The 25,759-nt window shown below is 47.2% G+C and overlaps 1 protein-coding gene across 8 annotated transcripts in view; it reads left to right on the top strand.

Annotated features, from left to right (window-relative positions):
• The window catches only part of DAB1 (DAB adaptor protein 1), a 314,945-nt gene that overhangs the window by 267,625 nt on the left and 21,561 nt on the right, over positions 1 to 25,759 (top strand). For 5 of the 8 annotated variants that reach the window (XM_087820466.1, XM_087820464.1, XM_087820469.1 and 2 more), the window contains 4 exons: positions 1,433 to 1,492; positions 19,483 to 19,533; positions 19,626 to 19,673; positions 24,347 to 24,409. In XM_087820466.1, the coding sequence (XP_087676592.1) occupies positions 1,433 to 1,492; positions 19,483 to 19,533; positions 19,626 to 19,673; positions 24,347 to 24,409 (222 nt within the window). The remainder of the gene's footprint in view (positions 1 to 1,432; positions 1,493 to 19,482; positions 19,534 to 19,625; positions 19,674 to 24,346; positions 24,410 to 25,759) is intronic. The other 3 variants (XM_087820467.1, XM_087820471.1, XM_087820470.1) reach the window with 1 other exon arrangement.

The raw sequence follows: 25,759 nt of genomic DNA, 5'->3' as shown, positions 1-25,759 counted from the left end.
AATAAATGTCTTGTTCGGTAGCCAGAAAGAGCTGCGTTTGAATCTGATCACTTCCTAGCTCTGAAGCTTTGGGCAAACTCTCCAAACATCTCTGAGTCTCACTTTCCACTATTTAAAGTAGAGGATGTGGTACCAACCTCTTAGGATTACTGTAAGGATTTTAAGTTAAATGAGAGTGAAAAATGACAAAGGGACTCCCGGGATAAGCTCAAATTCTTACTTCTCTAAGAATGGATTGGTTACCTGGCCCGAGCCTAAAAGATAGATTTTTTTCTTCACTATTTCCCACATTCCTCTATGGAACATTTACCCAGCACACATGTACTGAATTGAATGCCTACTGTGTGTCAGGCACTGTGCCTGCTCCGAAGGCGCTCCCGGTCTGATGAAAGACATGTTATCAGACAATCTAAAACCACTGCTGGCTGATCCCTCCAATGGAGCTGTGAGTTGAGCTCTGCGAGGTGCTGGGGAGTGACAACTAATGATTACTCTCTATCTGGGACATTTCAGTACAAAGCCTGTGATTGACAAATGAGAACAGCATTCAACATACCCACTGCTGTTAGTATTATGCGTTCATAAATATACCTATATAATGCAGTTATGATAAAAGAAGCTATCATTCTAACATTTACAGTATTACAGTGCCTAGTAGTTTATTATTTCTTATTTTCTCATTTGATCCTCACAATAATCTGAGAGAGCAGAGCCAGTAGCACCCATTTTGTGAGTGTAGCTCAGAGGAGCCAAGTAACTGGCTTTGGGTGTTACAGTCATTACGTGGCCCAGTCAGACCAGATGAATGTGTAAGAGAAAAGAGGAAGAGATGACGCAGATACGTGTTTTTCAAAAACCGAGATTTTTCTGGACTCTAGTCTCATGCTTTTCATACCATTCATTTCTGGGTCCTTTCCTTGAACAAAACCTTTGGTAATTATCCAATGGCTTGTACATGATCCCAACAGAAGCGGTACAGAGGACCTTGGCACTTGTTATATTTTAAGTAGCCTGGATCTCAGTCTTAGCACTGAGCAGTGTAAGCTCAATTGCAAGCTGTTTTTAATCACTTTGGGCAACTCAGAGAACCTCCTTGGGCCTCAGTTTCTTTTTCAGTGAAATGAGGATTATTAGTTTCGCCACATGATTGCTGAGGCTTCTGCAGCTTTCATTCTGTGATTCTGCAAGGAGCCCAGAGGCATAGACACCCTGCAGACATTTATTAAATGACTCACATGCACCTGCCTCCCCATCTGGTTTCCCTAAGAGAAGAAGCCTGGCCCGCTGCTTTCATGGCCCCTTGCAGTGGGCCCTGGCACTGCAGGGTCTGTCCTCACGCACTGGCCATCTTGGAGTTGGGTTCTGGTTGCTCTGTTCCTTCACAGGGGAATACCAGAGTGTTTTGACTGTGCTGAATTTGATTTTCCCATAGGTTCCCACCAGCCAAAAGAAGGAAGGTGTTTATGATGTGCCAAAAAGTCAACCTGTAAGTGTAAGTACATCTCCTTTCTACCGCCCGGTTCCTGTGACCAGGATTCGTGTGTCTACAATCTGAGGAAAGGAGCTTCTGGATGAGGGTCACAGCCCCTATGGCTTTGCTGGGGACAGCATGCTGGGACCTCCTCGGTGGGTCAGAGAAAGGAGGCATACGGGACAGAATGTGGGGCTGAGGAAGGGGTGCCAGTGTGGATGAAGATCTGGCTCCATGAGTGGGAACGAGTTGACTCGTGCAAACCACCATGTCCAAGGGGCTCGAGGGTTCAGGTGTCCCATGGCAAAAGTCTTCAGCCAAAGACTGTATTGCACCTGGTCAAGTAGGGTACAGTGTCTTTGTTCTGAGAATACTTTTGCTCATCCAACTTGGGAGTGGTTGAGAGGTTTCAGAGGGGCAATAGAAGAAGGGCTAGTCAGGACCTTTAGAGTGTGTAAGGGTCCAACCAGTGGGCAGAAAACCGTGTACAAGGTCATGTGTAGTGGGCTTACAGAGGACCCAGGAAATCCACTGAATCTAGTCCCCACGTGCTGGTGGGACTCCTGGAAATGCAAGAGGGAAAGGAAATTTCAAGCTCTGTGGTATGGCCCCAAGGCACTCTAGGCCCAAACCTACACTTAGGACCTCCACTTGGCACTCCGAAGGCAACCTCTCTATATAATTTAAGGAGTACTGGGGAGCCAGTGAAGGCTCTTGAGCAGAGGGACATGAGATTTTGCCACAGCCTATGTAAAACAAACAAAAAACTAAGGCCTTTAATCAGTATTGATCTCAATCAACTCAACAATTCGTGGAAAGAGTGTGGGCTTGAAGTCAGGCAGACCCTCAAGAATCCCAGCTTTGTCCCTAAGGAGCTGTTGTGAGGCTAAATGACTCTCTCTGGAACGTTGTAATGGGTCTGGACCCCACACTCTGGGAGACATAAAGACACACCTGTGTGTTCGAAGATCAGATTGATAAGGGGGTTTGAAAACCCCATCCCATGAGGAGTAGCTAAAGGACTTGGAAATGTTTGGCCTTGAGAAAAGAAACCATGGGAAAGAAAATACAGAGATGGGAGCCCAGAGCACCCCATAACCCTAGGACGCTCACCTGCACTGGCCCCTCTCATGTTCTGGTTTCACAAATAGCACGTTAGGATGCTCGTTTTCTCATTTTCATTTGGGCCTATAATGTCCCCTTTTCCTAACAGATTTGTTCCCCTCCACCCTTTCCTGGGAACTCTGAGCCAAGATCAGGATTAATCCCACTCACTCCTGGAAATACACATCGCAGGGCAGCTGGAAGCTGTGCACAGGGGCCGATCTCTCCTGTATCTTAAATACATGGGCATATTTTTTATCGGGATCTCTGAAATCCAGTGGCAATAATGCTTGCTGACAGGAAATGTTAAATGACTAGAGAGACAGGGAGGTTTCAGGCAAGAGCGTATACTTTAGGCAAAGTTTTGAAAGATGGCAGGACTGGAACAGGCAAGAGAAATGGAGCACATTCTCGGCAGATCACGGAGGCCCCCCGGCCCGAGTCCCTGCTGCTTGTGCTCAGCAGCGCTCAGCGCTGATTCCTTTATCACCACTTTCCATCTCGAAGGAGCCGGGACATACAGGCGGCCTTCCTTTCTGCCTGCTCATAATGCTGGCTGCATTCTTTAGACAAATATCCTGCCTCTTTGGGACTGTCAAAAATGCACGTTCCTGAGTGGGGAGGAAGGTGTGTGCTTAGCACCCCCTTGCCGCATTCATTATTTAGGGCTTTTTGCACCGTTCGCCTTTGAACGGGACTCTGGTTCCACGGTGGGACCTCAAGTGGAGCACACAGTCACAGGGGCTGAAGTGCCTGTTTCAAACCCTTTTATGCCCAGCATGGAACCTGGCTGAAACTTGACGTGAAGATCAGCTGTTTTAATGACACAGACCTAAGCCTTAGTAAGGTTCATGTCATTTTTTTGCATGAGAAGTACTCGGTGGTTTTCTTCTGTCCTCCCCTGTGAACACCTCTCAATATTCTTCCAGCTGAAAAAATGCCTTTTATCCTTCACTGTATAATTGCCTGGTTTAAAAGTCTTGTAAGTGGTTTTATTAAGCATAAAATAGCTTCTAATTATTAGTAATGACGTTTTAGGGCCTTCAAAAGAGATATTCTTAAAAATTTGGCATAGTGGTAAACACAGGTTGTCAAACTGGTAAGTTGGACTCGATGTTAATTTCCTTTTGATGAAACATAGATTTGGAAATTGAAAGGAATGATCAGACCCCCCCTCCCCCAAGATATTTTCTCACTTGGGGTGTGGTCTTTGTCAATCACTTTGACTTTCCGAGTCTCGTTTTCCTGAATGAAAATGGTGACCGTCTTCTACCAACACCTCAGGGCTTCGGTGAGACTCACAGGGCAGTGTGGAAGCATCTTCTGTCACAGTGGGGCTGCTTTTATAGACCCTGGGGAGGTAAAGAGGGAGGAACATTATGGATTAGGTGCCCCCATTTATTTTATGGGATGTCCTGTGATGAAAAGAAAGGCTCAAGTTTCATGATAAGAGAGGACAAATCTGGGCTCAATATAACAAAAAATTTCAGGCTATCTGAGCTGATTTTCAGAGGAAAGTGCAGCCTCTCGGAGTAGTGAGATCTCTGTCCCTAAGAGTATTCAAGCTGCAGATAAATGGCTCTATGAAGGATTCCTGTATAGTGAAGGTGACTGCAGTCATGGACCTCAGAATGATTTATCTACTCTCTCATTCCATGTGCCCCTATGTTCATTATGTATAGTATTTATTTACCTCACCATCATCTTACTCCCAGTATCTCAGCTGCCAAGCCACATACCCTAGATGCCCCATGTCTACCTTCATCATTGTGATTTAGAGTCACCCACTCTGAAATTCACAGCAGTAAGTGTGGCATTGCCCTGGAAGTTAGTGCTCTAGATGGAAAGAAGTTTACCAGGTGTGATAACCAAGTCATACCACTGAGCAAGCATTGGGCATAGTGTAGGTGTCTAGAAAATCTGTTTTGCCTAAGTTACCTCTGGAGAGCTTGGAATCCAGGCTCTACATCTTGCTGCTGTGTCCTAAAAAGAAACCACACTGGGAGAGACTGATAGAAATCCCCACTGGAATTTGAAGCCCAAGCCTCCATTCAGTTCCTTTCTTTGTTTTATAGTGTTAGGCAATAACCATATGCAGTAAGAGTCCAAGGCTGACTTCGCTGTGGGGAAGGCAGGTAGACTTAATTGAGCATCTGCTATGTGCCATGGGCTAACAAGGTTCTGATGTTGGCTTATCTTTCAGTCATCTTAATTCTGGGAGGTAGGTGTGATTTAGATGAGGAAACAGAGGCTTCTAGAGGTCACATAACTCACCCATGATCACAAAGCTGGTAAGTGGCAGAGCCAGAATTTGAACCCTAGGTTGTTCTGACTCAGGCACCCACACAATTTCCACTAAAACATACTACTTTTAAGATGAAAGAAAATGCAGAGCCCTTCCTCTCCTTACTATCACTCTAATCAGAACTCAGGCCTCAGGTCCCCTCACCCATTCCTCATTGTTTCTAGTCTTTAGAACAGCACTTAGTCCCCAGGAGGCCCAGCACTTGGTTGCTGGCTGTGCGCACCTCTCGCCTTTAGATTGAGTTCCATGAACCAGGCCCCTGTCTGATTCATTCCTCAACCCTCTCTCTGCGAGGCACACTGCTTTCTTCGTCCTGATATTGAAAAGGCATTTGTGACTCACAAAGAACAAATCTTGATGAAGCTGCCCATCCCCAAAGATCAGAAAGCTTCTCATATTGCCATTTCTGTCTCCTACCCTCCAAATGCTTGTGCGTTTCTTTAGGAAACCCCATTTCCCCAACAATCAGTATTCAGTTGATTTTCCTTGCAATAGATTTAATTCCGTTTCCTGCTGAAAATGTAGGAAACATCAATCCATTAATGTAGAGAATTTCTCTGGACAACTGTTTCCCTCCCTGCCATCTTTATTTTTCATGGCCAATAAATTTTCATTCACAATTCAGCAGTTGGTTTTTCCTTTAGTTTGAAATCTGGATCAAGATGTTGCATAATTGGATTAAATCTAGTCTGAACATTTGTCAGTTTCACTTTCTCATTAAGCACCACATTGTGGAGAAATTATAATTATCGCAATGCAGTTAACATAGATGTCACACAAGAGGAGGTCGGCCCAAAGTGAGGGAAAGGAATTTGAATCTACACATTGCCACAAAAGAAACAGGATTTTGATGTTTTGATCTTTCTTAAGTGGCTTTCTTTTTGTTGTACTTATAAAGTGTCCTGAGGTAGAATGCTGAATTCCCAGACACGTTAGAGCTGGTAGGAGCATCGCAAGATGCTGTGTGCTTTAGCCTCCCAGCAGTGCAAGAGCCCCTCGAGGATGACTGAGAAGCGCAGGTGAACACTCCTGACTCGGGCATTGGCTCATATACCTGCAGTGACAGACCTTCATTATTTTTATAATCTCAGAGCTCCCATGGCTACAAAGTCCTTTTTTTATTGAATTTCCTTACAATTTCTATTCATTTGTTGATTCATTCATCCATCCATTAGGCAAATATTTGCTGAGAGCCACCTACCTGCCAGACAGTGTTCTGCTCGCTATCTGGGAGGCACTGACACAGCAGGGACAGCGTGCAGTTTGGAGTTAGTTGGAGCTTTAGGTTTCTAACTGTGGGACTCTGGGCAAGGTGCTTGATCTTTCCGATTCTTCTTCGTGACTAGTTCCCAACACAGGGAGAGCTGCTTCCCTGAGTCTTGTGAGGATTAAATAGCAGATAGGACTTCTGTTGTGTTTGGCACAGAATAAGTACTTAGAACTTGGATAACGTATTGCATGTAAAACCTTTAGAACAGCACCGAACACATAGTAACTACTCCATAAATGTTAGTCACAGTTAATTTTATCAGCTATTATATGGACAAAGGACTGTACCTAGTGCTTCAAGAAATATGAGCATGAGTAAGACCTGGCCCAGCCACTAGGGTGCTTTTTGTCCACTGGAAGGAGGAAGATTGGCCTACAGAGTAAAGGCGCTAGAGTGCCTTAAGTTCTCCATGCCTAAGCAATTATGTCAACAAGATCAAGTTTAACTCAAGAGCTGGGGCTGGGCTGAACTTGCAAGGGAGTGCCATGCTATGGGGCAGGGCTAACATGCAATTATAACTACAGATGTTGCCTACCCAAACAAGTGTGACAGGCACTTAATTCGCTACTTCAAGACTGTCCCAAACAACCACAAAACGTAGGTCTCTTCTCTACCGTGAAGGATATTGAAGACCAGAGAAGTTAAAAAAATCCTTTCACACAGTTAGAAGAGGCATCACTAAGAATTCCATCCAGCTGTTTCTGGCCCTAAAACTAGGGTGACCTAGTTTAGCATCCAGACTGGGTCGCTTTTGAAAGTGAAAGGGGGTTCCCTGTTAACAACTAGAGCAGGTCACTAGGCATGAACAGGAGCTGCCTTAGACAAACCAGGGTGTAGAGCCCCCCTACCCAAAGCTAGCGAATGCTCTCCCTGTTGGGCCAAGCTGTCTCTAGACCAGAGCACAGTGAGATTTCCAACAGAAGGCAGGAAGCGCCTGTCCACCTTGTCCCTAAAACGAGCTGCCAGTAGTGCCACCTGAGCTGAAGCACCAGCAGTACCATCCCCAGCACGCAGGTGCGCCCGTGCATGCTTGCTCCTGCAGCGGGCACCGGCCCGGCGGCTTGGAGACCTGTCGTGTGGCAAGAAAATGTGAGTCAGAGGTATCTGTTAACTGCTGCTGCTGCGAGTCTATCATTACGCCTCTAGTACAGATCATTAACATTCACAGAACCTTAACTACAGCATCTCTAATGAGCAGAGCTCTAATATGCGCTTTCCCCATAAATATCCATCGATGCCGACACCCATGCTCTCTTGGTACAGTAACTGCGCTTTTCTGGATAAATCATCATGTTGAGGCTCTTTCTTTCTCCCTAACTGCTGTTAGTGGTTGCAGAAGAATAGTGAACAAACTCTAGTTGTAAAAAGAGAGAGAGAGAGAAATGATCACGGAGAGTAAGAAAATATATATTGGTGACAGTCGCAGCCCAAAGCGCACAAAGCCTTTTTTTGCGAAGACTTAGAAAGGAGGCCAGACATGAAGGTCTGTTGAGCAGTTACGGGGAGCAGGGATGCAGCTGGGCGAGCTGGTCCAGTTCAGTGATTCCCCAGCACTGAGTCACTTGTGACACTTTTAAAAGCACAACTTCCTGGGGCCCACTCCTATCATTCTGCCTGTTAGGCTTTCGGATCTATCTCTATAAAAGGAGATTTATAAAGCCCCCCCCGCCCCCGACAGATTTTGATGCTTGGCTGAGTTTATCTAGTTTCATTAGCATGACAAGTATTCTTTTTTCCATTTTGAGGGTGAAAAGTTGAGGTCGAGATGCTAAGCCGAGAGGAAAGTCAAGTCTGGTCGTCTGGGACGAGCCGCTTGCTTCTCTCCTTGTGCGTAAAGCGTGGCCCACGTTCCCTGTCCCCCTTCTCCGCCCCCGTCTCCGGCCTGCGTAGAGTTCTGTCATCGTGTTTCTCTCCGGCATGCCAGCAGCCGTCCTGTAGTATTCCTCTTTCCTGCTGTTGCTGTCAGCTCGGTACTCTGTGCCCCCCCGCCTCCTTTCCTATATTTTTAATCTCATAGCCTTGTCTCTGGCTATTTCTGTGTTGCTGTTTTTGTCGCCTCAGTAGTTCTAGCCCTCTTACCCCCATCATCACTGGAAGGACAACACTTGCAGTGCGAGCTGGCCGCGGCCCCACAGAGGGGACTGGGGTGGACTGCGGCAGGGCAGGCTCCAGAATCCCCCCTCCCACCCCAGCCTTAAAACGCAGGCCGTCTGACACCCTCCTTTCCCTCACCACAGCATGATGTGATCGGAGCTTTACTCCAAAGCTAGCCCACTGTGGGGAGAGCCCCAGCTCTTCCATTTAGTCCTTGTGTGACCTTGGGCAAGTTAGTCAACCCTTCTGTGCCTGAGTTTCCTCCTCTGATAACAGGGATTACAGTAATAGCACCTAGAGTTGTTGTGATAATTAAATGAGTTAATACATGAAAGCACTTCAGAACAGTGTCTGGTACGTACAGAGGCCAGCTCCATCTGAGCCCCAACTGTTATTACTACCCTGCATGGCCCTTGCCTGGCCAAGAAGGGCGGAGGTTTTAAAATTACTGTTTAAGCCAGTCCTTCCTCTTCAGACCAGAATGTTTGGGATACGTTCTAGAGCAAGAACCACCATTTCTTAATGAGTGATAGCATGTCAGGGTGTGGGAGAGGGAAGAATCAAGAGTATTGGGGACACTTGGGGGTTTTATGGATCTACCAAAACCAGAAACGATGATGTCTACCATTTGTGACCCAACCCAGGAGATACTGACTACTTTAAATCAAAGGGTCTTTCATGGAACAGCCAGAGCCAACACGTGGGTAAAGAGACCTCTGCTTGTGGAATCTGTAAGATCTCATTGAATACACCATCCTCTCGCCTTAGCTACATGGTCTTCAAAGATAGGGCGCCCATCACCAGAGAACAAGCAGGAAAAGACGCCAGAGACCAGAGTCCTGGTGTCAAAGTGACAAAATCGGAGTTCCCTTGTCCCTGGAGCAGCTTGCACAAAGTGTCTCTTTTGTTTTAATTTTACATTTTCTGCAATAATGGACGGTACTTCGTGGAACCAGGGCCTGGTCACTTGTGCATTGCTCTGTTCAAGCATTCATCCTTTCATCCATTCCACAAGTACGGCCTAGGTTCCGCTGTGTGGCAAGCCCTGTGCTGGCCACGTGTGCCATACAAGGCAGACCAGGTCCCACCCGTTGCCCAGCTCACATTCCATCGGGGAGGGCTGGCAGCAAACAAGCAAAGAGACAGGGCGTGAGTGCCAGCCAGAAAACCAAACCAGGTAACGTGACGAGCTGGGGGCTGCTACTGTAGTATTTAGATAACTAGTCGGAGGAGGCCCTCTGGGCAGGTGGCACCTGATCTGAGATCTGAATTATGAGAAGACACCAGTAGATGAAGAGTGGGATAGGAACATAGAATGACAAGGGCAAAGGCCATGGGACAGGAATGTTCCAGTGGTCCATGAGGAACAGAGGGAAGACCAGAGCATGGCCAGAAAGGGGAGACTGATGAAGATGAGTTCAGACACAGAGGCCGCAACCGAGCGTGGCAGGTCTTACAGGCAGTGCGAAGGAGTTTGGATTCTATCCAAGGTTAATGAAAGACAGTGCAGGGTTTTAAGCAGGGGAGTGAACCTGATATGCTTTTTATTTAAATGTTACTCTGACTACTCTGTGGAAGATGAACTTAAGGGCACGAGAATGGAGGCAGCAGTCTGGGCAAGAGGGAATGCTCCAGAGGAGATGGAGAGAGGAAAACAGAGCTGGGATGTGTGTAGAGATAGAATCAGCATCTAACGAATGGTTGGGTGTCCGGGTGTGGGGGACAGAGGGGTTAAGAGTAACTTGTACATTGGGGGGCTTGAATATCTAGATGTGAGTTGGTGGCCTTTACAGATTTCAGAAGACAGAGAAAGGGTGGGTTTCGGGAGATCAAAAGTTCTTTGGACATGCTGAATTTGAGGCTAAATGGGATGGGATATAATTGCTTTACTAATTGCTAGCAACTAAGGGAGGGAGTGAAAGATCAGATATTGGCTAGACTTCAGGTAGCAAGGATGGCACAGACTGACTGCCACCCTTGAACTACTGATGGGTCTCACTGACGGAGAGGACTTGAAGAGTTCAGATGAAAATGCCATCCAGATATTGGAAGGGCTAGAAAAATAGTATGTCCTTTTCTTACAACTTTTTTCTGGGATATCTCCCTAGTATTTCTTTGAAGTTAGAACCAGGGCCATTACTCTAATTACAGAGCCTCATTAGGTAAATGACAGAGTGGATATGACATCTTTTCTGGAGTTTATAATAGCACATGCCAAGTCTCTGCGAGTGAGCGAGTGTGTATGCGTGCGTGTGCACATGCGTGCACACACATACGGGCTGAGCATTTGAAAACACCATATGGACTACCATCCCCTCCACTTCATAAGTCATACTATCACTAAGGGTTTTTTTCTGTTCAGTTTTCTATTCTCCTGTATAAGCAAGTTTATCCACACATTTATTCTGTTTTCTTAATTCATCAACTGAATATAATTTCCTTCTGTGTGTAGCCACTGGGATATCTAGATATGAGGCAGTCAACGATGGATAAGATATAGTTTTCCAGACAAGGGACTTAAGAGTCTTCCCAGGGTCATAGTCTGTAGTAGAGAAGAGAGAGGGTCATCAGCCATTATAACCGGACATGTGTGGTGCCCAGAGGAGGGTCATCTACTTCATCCCGAAGGCCGTGGAGGAGAACTTGGAAGAGGTGACTAGACTCAAATCTCGAGGGATGTCTTATAGGTCTCCTGATGAGTGAGGGTGGGAAGAGCAGGCAGTCACAAGGAATAGCGTCTGCCAAGGCCTGACGGGAAGAAAGAAAGAGAGACCTATTAAGAGGGCATATGAAATTATGACACAAAGTTGCAAACTATTTATAGACTGGATGATCAATCAGACACGGTTGAGGATAATGCTCTTCCAGATTTCTTATGACTTCGAACCCTTAGGCTTCCTTCCAGCCTAGCTTATTGGTGAACAGCATCTCACTTGATCCTGGGAGCTCCGTGAAGAAGCCACACCCCTCACTGTCTTACACTGTGAGCAAGCTGCACTTTAGTTTCCTTGCTGTAAAATGTGAGTCAGGTTTCTCTGTGCTGATTTATTATTGTCCCCTTTTGGACTATACAACTGTGAGGGGAACTGCGACCGAGTAGAAAGGAAAACTAGACTAGTACTTAGGAACCTAGAGTGTTATCCCAGGTCTTCCACTACAATTATCATGATTTTGAAAAAGTTGGAGGCCTCAGTTTCTTCATCTGAAAAAAAAAAATAAGGTTGAGTTGGGCTATAGCTCGCTCTCTCTAGCCTGTTCTAATTCTACTACTCTACAATTTGCAAACTATTAAAAATGCCATCAAATAGGTGCTGCAAAATCATCATATATTCCTAAAGCACACTCTGTTGAATTGTTGACTTAATATTTGACCTAAATAAGCAAACACTAATGGAGGTCTTACTGTGTGCGAAACTCATGCTAATTAGGCTATTACCTTAAATCCTATCCAGGCTAATCTGTACACAGTCTTGTGAGGTGGATATTTCTCTCATTTTACAACAGAGAAAAATTCAAGAGATGGGTAAACCAGCCAAATTCCATCTGCATAGAAACAGAATTCTTGGTTTGGTTTGCAGTGAATGGAGTTGGCTTCATTCCTTGACTGGCATTGGGCCCTCTGTGGAATGGAACATGCCCATGTGGTACTCGTGCTGACACTCCCTGCTCTGACCTGAATGGGTTCCCTCCAGTTTCCTAACTTGCCTCTCGCAGCCCAGGGAAGGGACAGTGCCTCAGTCCTCAAAACATCAACCCCGTGCCTTGCTCAGAGTGGCATTCAGGAAGCTTGTTAATTAGTCATTGGCTGCCTGGAGACTGAATCCGGGAATGAAGAAGTGAGTGAGGAGACGACTGCCTAACCCTGTGAAATCTGCATTCCTCCGGAGAACAGGAAAAACATTTTGCAGGGAACGGCTGTCGGAGCAGCAGGCAGAGCCCTCCTGACTATTTTTTCCTTTGCTGTGACATCTCCCCATTTGTGGTTTCCTCTGATTTGCTCCGTGCTCAGCCTGAGCCTCTGCTACTCTAGCTTGATTTCAGCTCCATCCAGTCTTTCCTGGTGCCGTGTGGCTGCCATCTGCCCGCAGGAGTAGCCTCTCCAAGAGAGACGCGCCAGCGCAGAAAGACGCGCTCTCCTAGTCCCCCTGCCCTCCTCCCGCCCTGTGCCCAGCTCCTGTCATCCCGCTGACGAGCCAGTTTCACATTCCTGGGATTCTCACTCACTCCCTTTTCAAAGTACAGAACGGATGCCAGATCTTGTTAGGAGTTTTTGAAGAAGCCTTAAGTTTTTGCTAATGTGGAACTAGAATAATAGATTTTTTTAGTGGAGAAGAGATAAAGGAGTAGATATTTAAGAACAAATAATGCCAAGCTTTGGGAAAGCACTCCCCTTGGTTTCTAGTTTTCTCTGTACATTTAAACCTGTGCAGGTGCATTTGTTCTGTTGATAGTCATTAAAGTCAGAAAGCCATCTCACACCCTGCCCACGCCCACCCTGACAAAGGCGCCCACGTCCTCTTTGGCAATGGCAGATCTTTGGGATGAGATCATGGGTTGGGACCGAGATCTAAAGCCTAGGAAGGTTCTAAGAGTGGAGAAGCAGGAAGAGAGAGAAGCAGCAGGTCCGTGGCTAGGATGGTGTTTTCCATGTTTCTTCTTAATTCCCATCACGGGTCCCTATCACCGTAGGAATAGCTATATCATCATCTCTCTCTTTATGATCCCTGTCCTCATGACCACAGCATTGTCACCATCAAATCCCCGACACCAGTACTGCCACCATCTCAGACTGTCTGCTGCTCCCGGCTCCCCTGACCCCTCAGGACTGGGTTGAGTACCATGTATTTCACTATAAAGACAGTAGTAATCACTGGCATGAATCACTCCATTATTCTGAACCAGGCATTATGTGAATTATCTCAACACCAATCATATAATTGCCTATTTTCTTTTCCATCTCCCTCATGTGCTGCAAGGGCAAGGACTATGCCTTCGCGGAATAGCTCAATAAATCGATGTGGAGTGAATGAGTGACCAGTTATCACAGTCTTATGACAGCCATCACCCCAAACACGGATCATTTTTCAGGCAGGACAGTCACCTCCTTCCCTGTGTCACTGTTACTTAGATCAGACTTACTCAGCTATTAGTGTCTTGTTGTGCAATCAGCAGCAGCCTGCAAACAGTGCCACCAACCCCATCCATATATATATTTCCAGGAGAATAATGCCTGTGTTTTAGAAAACCTGGGCATGAAAGCATGGAGTTGCCATCTGAGTTTTGAAGCGGGTGTGAGGGGTTGGAAAGTCCTGAGCAGAGGAGAGAAGGGCATGGGGTTGGTGGAATGGCGGGCTGACCCCCAGAACAGGCCCACCTTGCCAGTGCTAAATGTGGGGAAACGTGTGGGAGCAGGCACCTGCTGGACCGAGCATCTGCTCTGTGAGGACCATGTTGCACCTTCAGCTTCTCCTCCAGGTGCCTTCACCCCTTCCTAGGACCCGTTTCCCAAACTTTTGCAGTAGCCTGGAGCCTGCCCCCCTCCCCCGCCCAGCAAGTCAATCCACAGCTATATAATTCCTCCCTTCCTCCCTCCCTCCCCACCAAGTTCTTCCTCTCTCCCTCTCCCTCTCCCCTTCTTTCCTCCGTGTCCTTGCCACCCCCTCCTTTCTGTAATTTTGGAAAGAGAACTGACATCCATTGGGATTTTACTCTGCCGTCTGCTGGGCTGATTTCACGCAAGTCAGTCTTCTCACTGCTCCCTCTTAGCAAGTCCGTGCTGTGAGCATCCTTGGTCCCATTTTGCAGAGGCGGAAAACTGAGCCCAGCGTGATGCAGGAATTTACCCAAGGAAATGCCAGTAACAAAGCAGCAGGCTTACCTCTCAGCTGCTGTTTCTGACATCTCTGCACCCCCCCCCCACCCTTTTTCTCCTAAAAACATCAGATCTCTCACTTTAAAGTATCCATTCCTTTCACATGCAGGCAACTTCGTTTTCTTGATATGAGATTAAAGCTGGCAAATTCAGATTCCTTAGCCACAGCTGTGCCCTGTGGATTCATGTTAGCTTGTTCAGGTCAGCTGAGAGCCATGACCCGTGACCAAGGGGTCTGCCTTTCTCGAAACATCTCAATAGCGCACCAGCAAATTCCTCTCACTGCCAGTCCCCATCTTGACTCTCTCTTTGCATTTTAAGAGAGGCAGCTCCAAGGACCAGCTTAATTTTCAGGAAGCCAGATGTCAATATTTCATTGCCCAAGGATTTGTGGAGATATTACACCTACGTTCACTGCAAAGGGAAGATGTGACTTTCATTATAAGGTCTAAGCATTTCCCCCACCTTCTAACTTTCTGGACAACCTTGGGACTCTCCTGAGATGGTAGCTGGGGAAGGAGGGCTGTTAGCTGCTAAAATAAGGCCCAACTTTGAGTAATGAAAGGCAGTCTTTTAATCATTTTAGAGACAAATCCTCAAAGCAGCAGCAGTGACTCTCAAGGATCAAGGCTTTCTGTCCATCAAGACCTTTGAGCTCCAAATTGCAGTGGGCTAGGAACATTTTGCTGGAATGCTGATGAGGCTTCATGGAGCTCCACTTGAAACGTGAATCCTACCTTCCTGTAAAAAACCCCACAAATATCCGGCTCTCGCTTAGCCTAGACAATGAAAAAAACTTTCACGTCCAGAAGAAAGCTGCTATTTTTGCGAGCTGAATTTGATTTCAAGGTACTGTCTAGATGTAGCCAAGCATTCAGTTCTCTCCATAGAACCTTTCCAACCAATGCAAAGGGAGGGTACTCTTGAAAAGAGTACAAGAGACTATATGTAGAAGGAGTGTGTCTAGTATTTAGAAAGCACACAGTCAACTGGCAGGTTTTTAAAAAATACGTAATCTAGAGTTGAGCTATTCAATACAATAGCCACATGTGGCTATTTAAATTGAACTTAATTATAATGAAATAAAATTAAAAATTTACTTCATCAGTGACACCAGCCACACAATAGCCACAGTGCAGCTACTGGCTACCACCTGGGACAGTGCGGATACAGAACTTTGCATCATCACAGAAAGTCCTAGTGGACAGCCCTGCTCTTGGGGGAAGTAATTTATTAGCATCTTAGCTTCTATTCCCCAATCTCAGCTCCTCCTCCCCACCCTCCTTGCTTCTTCCAATTACAAAACAGGTTTTCCGTCTCTCTCTGCCAAGAAGTGGGGAAGTGGCTGCTTACTCTTGGCTGAGGGTGGTAGAGAGCATAAACTCCTAGGCACCCCAGGGGGAATTAGTCTTCATTAGCGTGGCTTCCTTGTTAAATCACTGGCAAGGAAAGGCGCTCGCATTCAGATGCCTGGAATCACTAGGTGCCTCAGGAGTACCCACCTTGGTGCAGTTACAAATCACTTAAGTGAATCCATTTCTCCTGAGCTTTCTAAATGGATAATTGAATTCATTCTTTCGCAACACTGGCCTGAATTTGAAGTTGAGATCTAGAAGCCGTGTGCCCTCCCTGTTCCACTCCAACCCATCCCGAAACTGGAATGATGATATATCCTGGCTCACTCTGAGCTTCAGGAGAGCAAGGGGTCAGCTGTTATTCATCTTTGTAGCTCCAGTGCCTAGCCAGGATGCATGTGGCTTGTGGAAAGCGCCCAGTGAATGCTTGTTGAAGAAATTAATTAATCAATTACGTAATCAATCAAGATGCCTTCTGTTTTCCCAGTAGGATTTTCACTAATTATTCCTGTAGAGAGTCCATTCCGCAGCACAGTGATTAGCAAATCTGGCTGCACATTAGAATTACCTGAAGAGCTTTTAATACCTACAGGTGCCAGGGCCCCACCCCAGACCAGGAGAATCCAAATCTCTGAAGGTGGGGCTCCAGCATCTGTGGCTTTGTAAAAGCTCCCCCGGGGTGAGAGCCACGGCAGGGTCCTGGTATGGCAGCCACGGGTAAGTTTTTCTTCACCCCCAAGTCCCACCTCATCCACTGTCATTTTTTCTGCAACAGTAGCATGAATCTGATCTTAATAGTTACCCTACTCAGTTATAGGACAATAGTGTCCCCACTGCTCCTAAAAGAGATTATGGGAAGATAAGACTCCCGGTGGAAGCTTTATTTTAATGTTTTAATGAAGATTCAAGCTAGAACTGTGTTGAAACAAAATAGGACAATCTCTTCCTTTAAATGCTCCCTGGAAGTTTAAGTTGTTAGTGAAATTTGATGTCAGATTGATTTTGTAAAAGCAGAGTACCTAGCTGCGTGCACACCATGATAGGAAGTGTGCAGAATATATCTATAAGAAAAAGGCTTGGGATAAAGGAACTGACACTCTGGGAGTAACTGTGGATAAAGCAAGAATGAGGGGTGTGGGGAGACTAGGGAGTGGATTCCGGGTCCTGCCCATGAGAATCAGCTGGGAGAAAGTGTACGGGCTGGATGCGGTGCACTGGGTGTTACCGAAGGCTGCGGGGTGCAGGAGGAAAGAGCTCTGCGAGATGACTGAGCCGGGGTCAGCACGGGGTCAGCACAGGCACCAGGGACCAGAGGTGTGGATGGGAAGACGATGACCAGGCAAGACTGCAGCCAGAATTGAGATGAGAGGGAGACCATGGGGTCAGTAATGGACAAAGGGGTCCAGAGCTGAGGCCAAGACGTGTTGGGCGTCCTTTGGCACCGGGGCTGGCCTGTGCTCTCAGGCAGGGGTAGTTCCTAAAGAGGGGCTTCTGGCAGGATATCTGTTGCCTCTTCCTCTTTTATTTTCCAAATATCACATAACAATAGTTTCCTAACATTAAACACGGTGTGTCTGTGCAGTGCAAAAATGAGCCGAAAGAAATAGGATGAAAAGATACTAATAATAACTGTGATTTATTGAGCACCTACTATGTGCCAAATGCCAAATAAGGCTTTGCACGCACATCTCAGTTAATCCTCTCACACGATGTCACCACTACCGTCCCCACTTTAAAAATGAGAGAACTGAGGCTAATTGAGTTGTCCAGGGTCACACGGCCAGCACACAGCACAACCGTGATTCAGTCTGTATCTGTGGGACTCCAGAGAGAGGCACTGGCTCGCATGCATTTGGTCTCAGGCTCCATCTGGATTCATGAGTCGCCTCTTCCCACACCAGCTCCACACCTCACCAAAGGCCACCCCTTCTGTCACCAGGAGAGTGACAAGCTCTAGCCAGTGCTGGTTATCCTCACATGGTTTCATTAGGTGGTGGGGGTTTTATGAGGTTCTACCACAGGCTGTTTTTCAAATTTATTTAATTCATCCATCATGCTCTGAAGCCATTTGCTTTTTTATATTGGACAGATGTAATGAGATTTTGGACACTAAAAAATGTTTTTATTAAAAGTTATGACCCAGAGCTAGTTGGTAGGGACTATGCCATAAATCCCTAGAAGTGCACGAATTTATAAAGGCTGTAGCGACATAACCTTAACCTTTTAGGCCACTCCATAGATTACAGGACCGCTTAAACTAATATTGTCTCTCCACTTCTCCCCACCTCTGGCCAAATAATAATAATAATAATTTATGCTGTTCTCTGATATGGTTGGTCGTCCTCTGCTCTTAGCCACAGTGGGCTCTTGGGGAGCCAGTGCCTGGTGGAAGCAGGTGGCTGATGGCAGAATTCGCTGGTGGTGGGCCCAAAGGCCCCACTGTGCTGGGCACGCTGGTTCTCTGGCTCTGCTTCGCAGCCTCATAACTGGGGCTGAGCGAAATCGTCACGTTTGCTACAGATGGTGAAAGTGATTTCTGACAAATGAGTATTGTGAGGTTATTAGGTGATGGTTTCTCCATTCCTCTATTGCCAATAGGCAGCTCTCCTAAAAATTAGGAAATGATATAATTATTTCTGTTTGTGCATAGTAACTCATTGTAATGTCAATATTATCAGATTTATATTAATGTTATACTGCTTAGAAATCATCCAAAAGATAATTAGCTCATAATATAGACCAAAACATGGTCATGTATCTGTATATATAGATATTATATATTTATAGTAAATATTATTGTTGTGACTTTGTGAAATTAATGTTTATTAAGCTGAGCCCTGGGGCATCACATGGTGGGCCACAGTTCAACAAAGGCCACAGGAAAATTGAAGTACAGAAGTTTATTATTCACAGGTCCTGGAGGAGGGGCCACATGGGGAGGTCAAGGCAGAGTGCAGGAGAGAGTAGCAGGACCTCAGGCACATGCCTTTATTAGGCCCATATGTGAAGTGCCTGGATTCCCTGGGCTGATTCATGCCAAAAAGAGAAGGGTTTTGGTAAGATTCAAAGGGGTCTTATCGAAGGGGTGATATGGGGTGATAAGGGGTGATAGGAGGCCAGGCAGACTGCTTACCACAAGAGTCCCATCAGGACCTCAAGCTGGTGTCCAGGGCATGCCTCCCTGGAGGGTTTGGTGTCAGTGTAAGGCCCCTCCAGGCGCTTGGCCACAGAAAAGGATGCTAAGAGAGCAGTATCCTGGAGTAGTTTAGAGAAATTCTCGGCAAAATAGAAAATTAAAACAATTAGATCTGGTCAACAGCCAGCTGCTTGTAAAATGTGCATCATTCCTATATTTTGGGGCACTGCTATGTGTCAGATCCTTTGTTAGCTCTGGGAATTCAAAAGTACATACAGCGTGGTCCCTGCTCCCGGAAGCTCATCGTGGATCTGCACAGATGATGTGGTCTTATTCTCAGAGGAGGAGTTTCAACAAAGAAGATTAAGGAAAGCTTCATGGAAGAGGTGGCCCTTCAGTGTGTTTGAGGAGCTGGCTGAGCTTTGAGCTGGCAGGAATGAGGGGAAGAGCATTTCCAGCAGAGGGGACAGCAGGCGCAGAGGCCCTTATAAAACTAGCTGTTTACAGGCTTCTCTAAAGACTTAAGTTTGGCCAAAGCAGATAACATTTTTGTCTTTTAAGACAAAAATCTTAAGGGTAAACATTATGCTCTTATCTGTTGCCACTGTGAGACCGGCCGGGCAATGTCTGTAATTTCCGAGAGATGAACTTTGAACTTACAAACTTGCCGTGGCTGTATTTCCTGATCGGGCCCATGTTTGATCATCTGCTCACGCCGGGAACCCCTTCCAGGGTTTTCACCGGACGTTGGCAGCCGCTCCTGCCACTGAGACCGTGAGAGCGTAACCCATGGATACCGTCATCATCAAACTCATTAATCCGTGTCATTTGTGTGTCGTTCACTCCATCCTCACTCACCACCCCTCCACTTTCAGAGCGGCCACCCGATGGAGGATTTTGAAGAACGGTTTGCCGCGGCCACCCCGGTAAGAATGAGAGGGCCCTTGCCTGGCAAGCTGTTTCGTGTCATTGTCCCGTCATTCATTTCATGCTCATAAGTCGTGCCTTGTGCTTACAGAACAGAAACCTGCCCGTGGACTTTGATGAGATTCTTGAGGCAACGAAGGTAAGGCCCCCAGGCTCGTACGTGAGGGTTGTCCTGGCCATTGCCATGCATCCCGAGCACCCTCACCCGCCGGCGTGGGGGCAGGCGCTCTGCGCTGCTCCCCTCCCGTGTTCACAGGATGATTCCTGGCGGGCCCTGCCCCGCGACAGGGTCAAATAGCAACAGTGTGCGTGTGTGTGCATGTGTGTGAAAGTGGGTGTGCTGGAGAGGAAGTGACACTCCTCCATTTCATTCAACAAATGCTTTTTCGAGCTCCTAACAGGTCCCAGGCATTCTGATAAATGGCTGGAGATGTAGCGGAGAGGAAGCTCATAGTATCACAGTGCAGCACTGCATCGCACAGGGCAGGGCAAGGTAGGGCAGGGCGGGGAAGGGTGGGGCCAGGTAGGGTAGCCTAGGGGGCGTAGGTGGCACGACAGTGTAGTGGGGACTCAGACACAGAAAGAGAATGCGTAAGTGCACCACTGGGAATAAAAGACATGCGGGACTGCTGCTCGGTCAGCAGGCCTGGACTAGACATACCGGCTTACCACCCGTAGTTACACAGATTGGCTGGCATACAGGCCAATGAATGTGATCTCCCCAAGTCCAGGGTGTTTGGCTGCAAATTAGAATCACCAGGGACACTTTTAAAGTTTGGGGTGCTAGGCTGCACTTCAAACCTGCTAATTCAGAATCTCCTGGGGTGTGAACAAGGTATCGGTATTTTCCCCAGGGGATTTCAGTATGCATCCAAGGTTGAGAACCACTGAAATAAAAGTATTATCTAAGCTGTCCTGGGTAGCGTGAGGGGGTACAGACTGAGTTAGGAAACATTTCCCAGGAGGAAGCAAAGCCCCCTAACTTGTGCGCTGAGGGATGGACGGAAAGGGAATGGGGGAAGGAACGAGTGTTCTACGTTGGAGGGAAAACATGTGCAAAGGCCCTGAGGTGGCCCTTCCTTTTATAGCCCTCATGTTTCTCGACTCCATGACTGCCCTGATTATGCCTAAAGGCCTCTCTTTCCATCGGGTAGCCAGCTCCTGAGAGTAGGAGCAGGAATGCACCTCATTCTTCCCTGTATCTCCTGCTCTTGGCACAGTAGCTGATGTACAGCAGGGACTCCATACTTTTCCCAAATGAAGGAGGTCCTGATGTGAAAACATAGGCAGTGGGCCTGTGAGAATGTGAATGTGATTTGGGGGGTCAGTCAAGGACATCTCAGCCTTCAGCAGTGGCGCCTTCAGGATTTCTCTAAGGAGGGGCCTAGGAGTCTAGATGCCATAGTCTAATTGCATGGGGACCCAGAGACTGACCTTGGAACAGCAGTTGTGTAACACCAGATATTCTTGTGAAAACATCACTTGTTCATATCAAAGAATGGCTAGAGAGGGATAGACCTGATAGAGATATTGAGGGCCACCCCCATCAACACCCCAGCTACCTCTCATCCCCCCTCTGGCTTTGGCCACTTCCAGTGTCACTCTGCTTAACCAGGGAAGTGCCCAGGGCCTAAAGAAGGGGGAGAATCTGCCATCACCAGTCACATCTCTCTTCACCTGAAGAGGTCCAACGTGCTAGTAATGGACAGGCAAGTAGGCACCTTGAGCCGGCCTTCCAGGTGACATCTACAGATGGATATGACTCATGGCCGACCTTTTAGGAACTGGACTTCTGGTTAGAGTACTGTGGAGCTGGGCTTCCACCAGGCCAGGTAGGAAGTTAACGAAGGCTCTGGGAAGTGATAGATAAACGAGGTGCTGCTGGGTCTGTGAGTCAAGTCCCGCTTCTGTTAGCTCACCTGTCAGAGGCAAGTCACTTAGCTCTTGGTCTCAGTTAGCTCACCTGCAAAATACAGGCAGTGAGAGAGACGCCTGTGCTGCTGACCTCCCGGGGCTCGGTGAGCATCAAACTTGATGACATTTTGCAAAGTGTACTGTAAACTGTAAAGTGTTTCACAAATGCGGATGGTTACTTTTCTTCTTTTCAGGCCTTTAAACAATTATGACAGTCTTATTGATGGAACATGGCTTATTAGGCTACACGTAAAGGCGCAGGGCTAACATGGGGAAGGAAGTTGTTAAAATAGACTTTATTCCAGATTCTCAGTCACATGTGATTATTAGAATTATTTTTAATTGTATGGCCTAAGAATCCATTTTTCCTATAAAATTTAATTTAACTCAAAATTCTATTTAAACAGCAAGTCCAGTGGGATGAAATAATCTATGTTTTATGTCTCTGTGTGTTGTTCTCATTTAATCCTCGAGTGAAAACCGTCAGGTCAGGCAGGGGTGAGTCTACATCTCAAGAATGAAGGTGATTTTGAAAGTTGTGTTTAAGGAGAAAATTAGCCAGAAAATGATATGTACGATGATAGTAGAAGTATGCCACGAGTTCAACACATTTGAAGTATAAATCATGTAACTTACTTCATTTTAATATTTTCCTTCACTGAAAGTAGTTGTGGACCATTTTAAAAGCATTGGGCTCCAATTACGAGGAAGCCCTGAAGCTTCATTTGAGTTAATGGGATTATTGCTTACATGAATTTGGGAGAGAGCCTAAAGGATTGGAATAGTTTCACCAAATAATATAAAATATGGAAACAAGCTAACGAAACAAGGAAGTATTTAAGCTCCAGCCAGATTTGGGAGAGCTCTGCACGCTGACCATTGCATTTCCATCCCGTAACCCTGGACTGTTATCATCTGGGAGAGAATCAGGTTAGTGAAGAGTGGACAGGAAAGGCTGTGAAATGAGAAATAAGCCAAGTCCCACCAGGACTTTGATGGTCTCCTGTCCTGCCTCTCCACCCCCACACTGGTTACAGCAAACTGCTTAGATGTCCACCTGCTCAGACGCCCACCTGCTCAGACGCCCACCTCCTGGGCAGTACCAGGCCTCTGCCCTTTTTGCTCATGTCTTTCTGGCTGCCTGGATTTCCCTTCCTCTTCTTGGTTGCCGGGCTGACTGCTCCTCTTCAGGATTCAGATCACGGCTATTTCTTTCAGAAACCCCTCATTAAGCTTCTTTGCCAAAAGCTAGCTGGGTCCTTCCTGGGCGCTCCCGCAGCACCCATAGAGACCTCTGTTGCCATTCCTGCCACATCACCTTGAAATTAGCTCTGTCTATAGATTGTCCCCACCAGACTATAAGCTCCCAGCAGGCAGGAACTTGGCATTTCTCATTACTGTGTTCACAGCACCCAGCACAGAGCCCAGCACCCAACACCTGTTCGGTGTATATGGAAGAAATGTCGCATCGTTGGGAAGGATATTAACATGCACAGGGACATGCTGTATGCCAGGCACCGTTTTTCCATCTGAAGGCTTACAGGGAAGAGTTGAAAGTGAGTTAGCCAGGCTGAGCTCCCTTCAGCCAAAAGAGCTTTTTGTACCTTTTAAACCAGGCTTAGCCAAACATCAAAGAAAGTCCTGCTATTAATGTCAATAAATCTGCAAAGGAGATATCATCACCTCTGTTTCCAGGTAAGGAAACTATAGCTCTGAGGAGTGGCAGAGACTGGAGGTGGTAGAACCCAAACATATGCCCAGGTGGGGGACCTTGTCCAGCTGCCAGAGCTCACTCATCAGTAGGAGAGAACATTTCTCTCTTCTCCATGAGCTGCGGAGATCTGGAATTCAAGTCCAGGAGTCCTGCATGGCAGGCAGGCAGGCGCTCCCTGTCCTTTCTATTGAGTGGTGTTTTTAGGTTCCCCCATGAGAAGTGTAAAATCCAAAGAGGAGCAGAGAGTGTTTTCCTCAGTGGGCAGGTTTGCACAGAGCATATGATTGTACACTTTACGTCAGGCATTGGCACCCTGGCCGTGGACTCCCCATGGTCTCTGAAGCAGGGAGAGCATGCAGGTTCATTTCTAAGTGTATCTTCAAAGGTTTCTTCCACGGCTGCGCTGGCGTCGCTCAGACACGCCTGTGTGATGGATGGGGAATGTGGATGATACGATGTCTGCAGCGATGGAGTTCCCAGGAATGATTAATAGCGTATACGCTGGGCTGTTTTTGATGCCCTTCCTGGTATTAAATGATATGTTTTCATTTCCTCCAACTACATTTTTTATTCTCAAGACAGACTCTTTCAGGAACTGTCATCTGACTGCATACTCCATGTGCAGAAAATTTAAGTCTTAGCCTGGTGACCTTGAGGCCACCTCTGTGAGGCTCAGTTTATTCATCTGTGGAAATGGGGATGCTGCTGCTTACCTCTCAGGGTCACTGTTATTGGGAGCGTGTACAGAGAAGTGGCCATGGAGTCTGTCTTACTATACTTAGCATGTGAAAGGCGTTTCATACATGTGAATACACACATGAAAGGAAAACCAGTGATGGGATTGCCTCCTTGCCTTAATCTCCTGGAGAAGAGAGACAGTGTCGGCATTAATGGTAAATACGTGTGAATGGTATTAGTATTGCTTATGGGAGGCGGCCAAGCCGAATCTCCTAGACTGAGCGCAGATAAACAGCCAGACACACTGAAGCAGGAATTGATCTGGCCGCATCCCAAATGTGGTCTTTAGGGTCATGAGGTATAGCAATGACCAACCGGGCTTATTGTTTACACAGATGTGTTGAGAAAGAAATACTGGTCCTCATAGGATGCTGTTTATCAAGCAGAGTCCAGCAGCAGCAGCAGTGTTCCTCATGGTGACATCATTATCTTTTATGTCTTTTCAGGCTGTGACCCAATTAGAACTTTTTGGGGACATGTCCACCCCTCCTGATATAACCTCTCCCCCCGTAAGTATGCACTGCCCTCTGAGCCCAGCATCCCTTCCCTTCCCTTCTTCAGTCTCCCAGGGCCAAGAATAGGGGCTTTGGGTAAGAGGCCTGCTGGTGGGTTTCAGCCCCAGCTCCTTCAAACTGCATGATTTGGGCAGAATAACTAGTAATTCTAAATCTCAATTTCCTAGGCTATTTTTTAAAAGGAGTTGTGATATAGGCTTCTGTTTGAGAAATAAATAAGACCGTGCGTTAGCAATTACAGATCACCTGGGGACTTGCTGTTACTCTGGGCAGTGGAGAGAGACATGAGTGTGATGTGGCCGCTGCCTGCAAGGAGCACATGGTCTAGCTGGGAATATTGGCAAGAAACTCAGCAGGACAACAGACAGGATGAGGTGTTTGACAGCTACCCAGTGCGCACTGCCAGGTGGTCAGCCCAGGAGAGGAAGCATCTTCTCCCCCACCCCTTCCTGCCCTTTCCTCTCTCCCTTCTTTCTTACCTTCCATCCTCTCTTCCCCCACCCCTTCCGAATGGCCTGCTAGCTTTACTGAGGACCCCCAGCTCCAGGTTCAGGTTCAGCCAGGGGTAGCTCAGTCATTGCCTGCAGGGAGACAGAGACTGCAGGAAGCCCTCATTTGAAAATGAAAAGGAGGAAAAAAGGTATGAAAACCAAAACCAAATAGAAACCCAGTGCTTTGCAAACTGGATGCATTCAAAGGCCACCCTGCAGCTACTGTGAACAACAGAACCAGCAAGAGATGGCCCCCTCAGCTCCGCCCCTCCACTCCCCACTCCCGGAGGAGGGTGGAGAGCCGCCAGCCGCAGCTGCACCAGCTGAAGCTGCGGGGAGGGGGCAGCTCCCCTGGGCGCTGCGCAGTTGTGCAAACCGAGGGATAGTGCCATGGTTCACTGGCGAGATGTGCCTCACAGAGAAAAGGCTGTAACCTCACCACTGAGGACAGATGGCACGGGACCCTGCTGCCCGCAGCTGCCGCCAGGGAATCTAGGCACAGCTGTTCTGCTCCCAACACCTGATGTCCAGAGCAGCCGTGAAGGAGGGGACAGCGGCTCCCGTCTCCAGGGAAGCTGGACAGCTCTAGCAAGTCTCATTCCCCCTCTCTCCCTGGGCGGAACAGCTGTGTCCTGGGCACTGGGAATCTCAGAACCTCGGCCTATGCACCTAGAAAAGCCCGAGGAGATCCTCTAACCTTCTCCCCTTCATTTTACAGATGTGCAGACTGAGTCCCGGAGAGGGCATGTCACTCGCCCAAGGTCACATAGGGGAAAGGAGAATGGCATTGATTGTGTTTAAAAGTGCTTAATGCAGCATCTCGTGGCTGTGTTTCTGGCCCTGGACCCAAGTG

This window comes from Miniopterus natalensis, chromosome 9, assembly GCF_054644295.1.
Source record: "Miniopterus natalensis isolate mMinNat1 chromosome 9, mMinNat1.hap1, whole genome shotgun sequence".
NCBI classification, from domain to species: domain Eukaryota; kingdom Metazoa; phylum Chordata; class Mammalia; order Chiroptera; family Miniopteridae; genus Miniopterus; species Miniopterus natalensis.
This window is presented reverse-complemented; position numbering and strand designations above follow the sequence as displayed.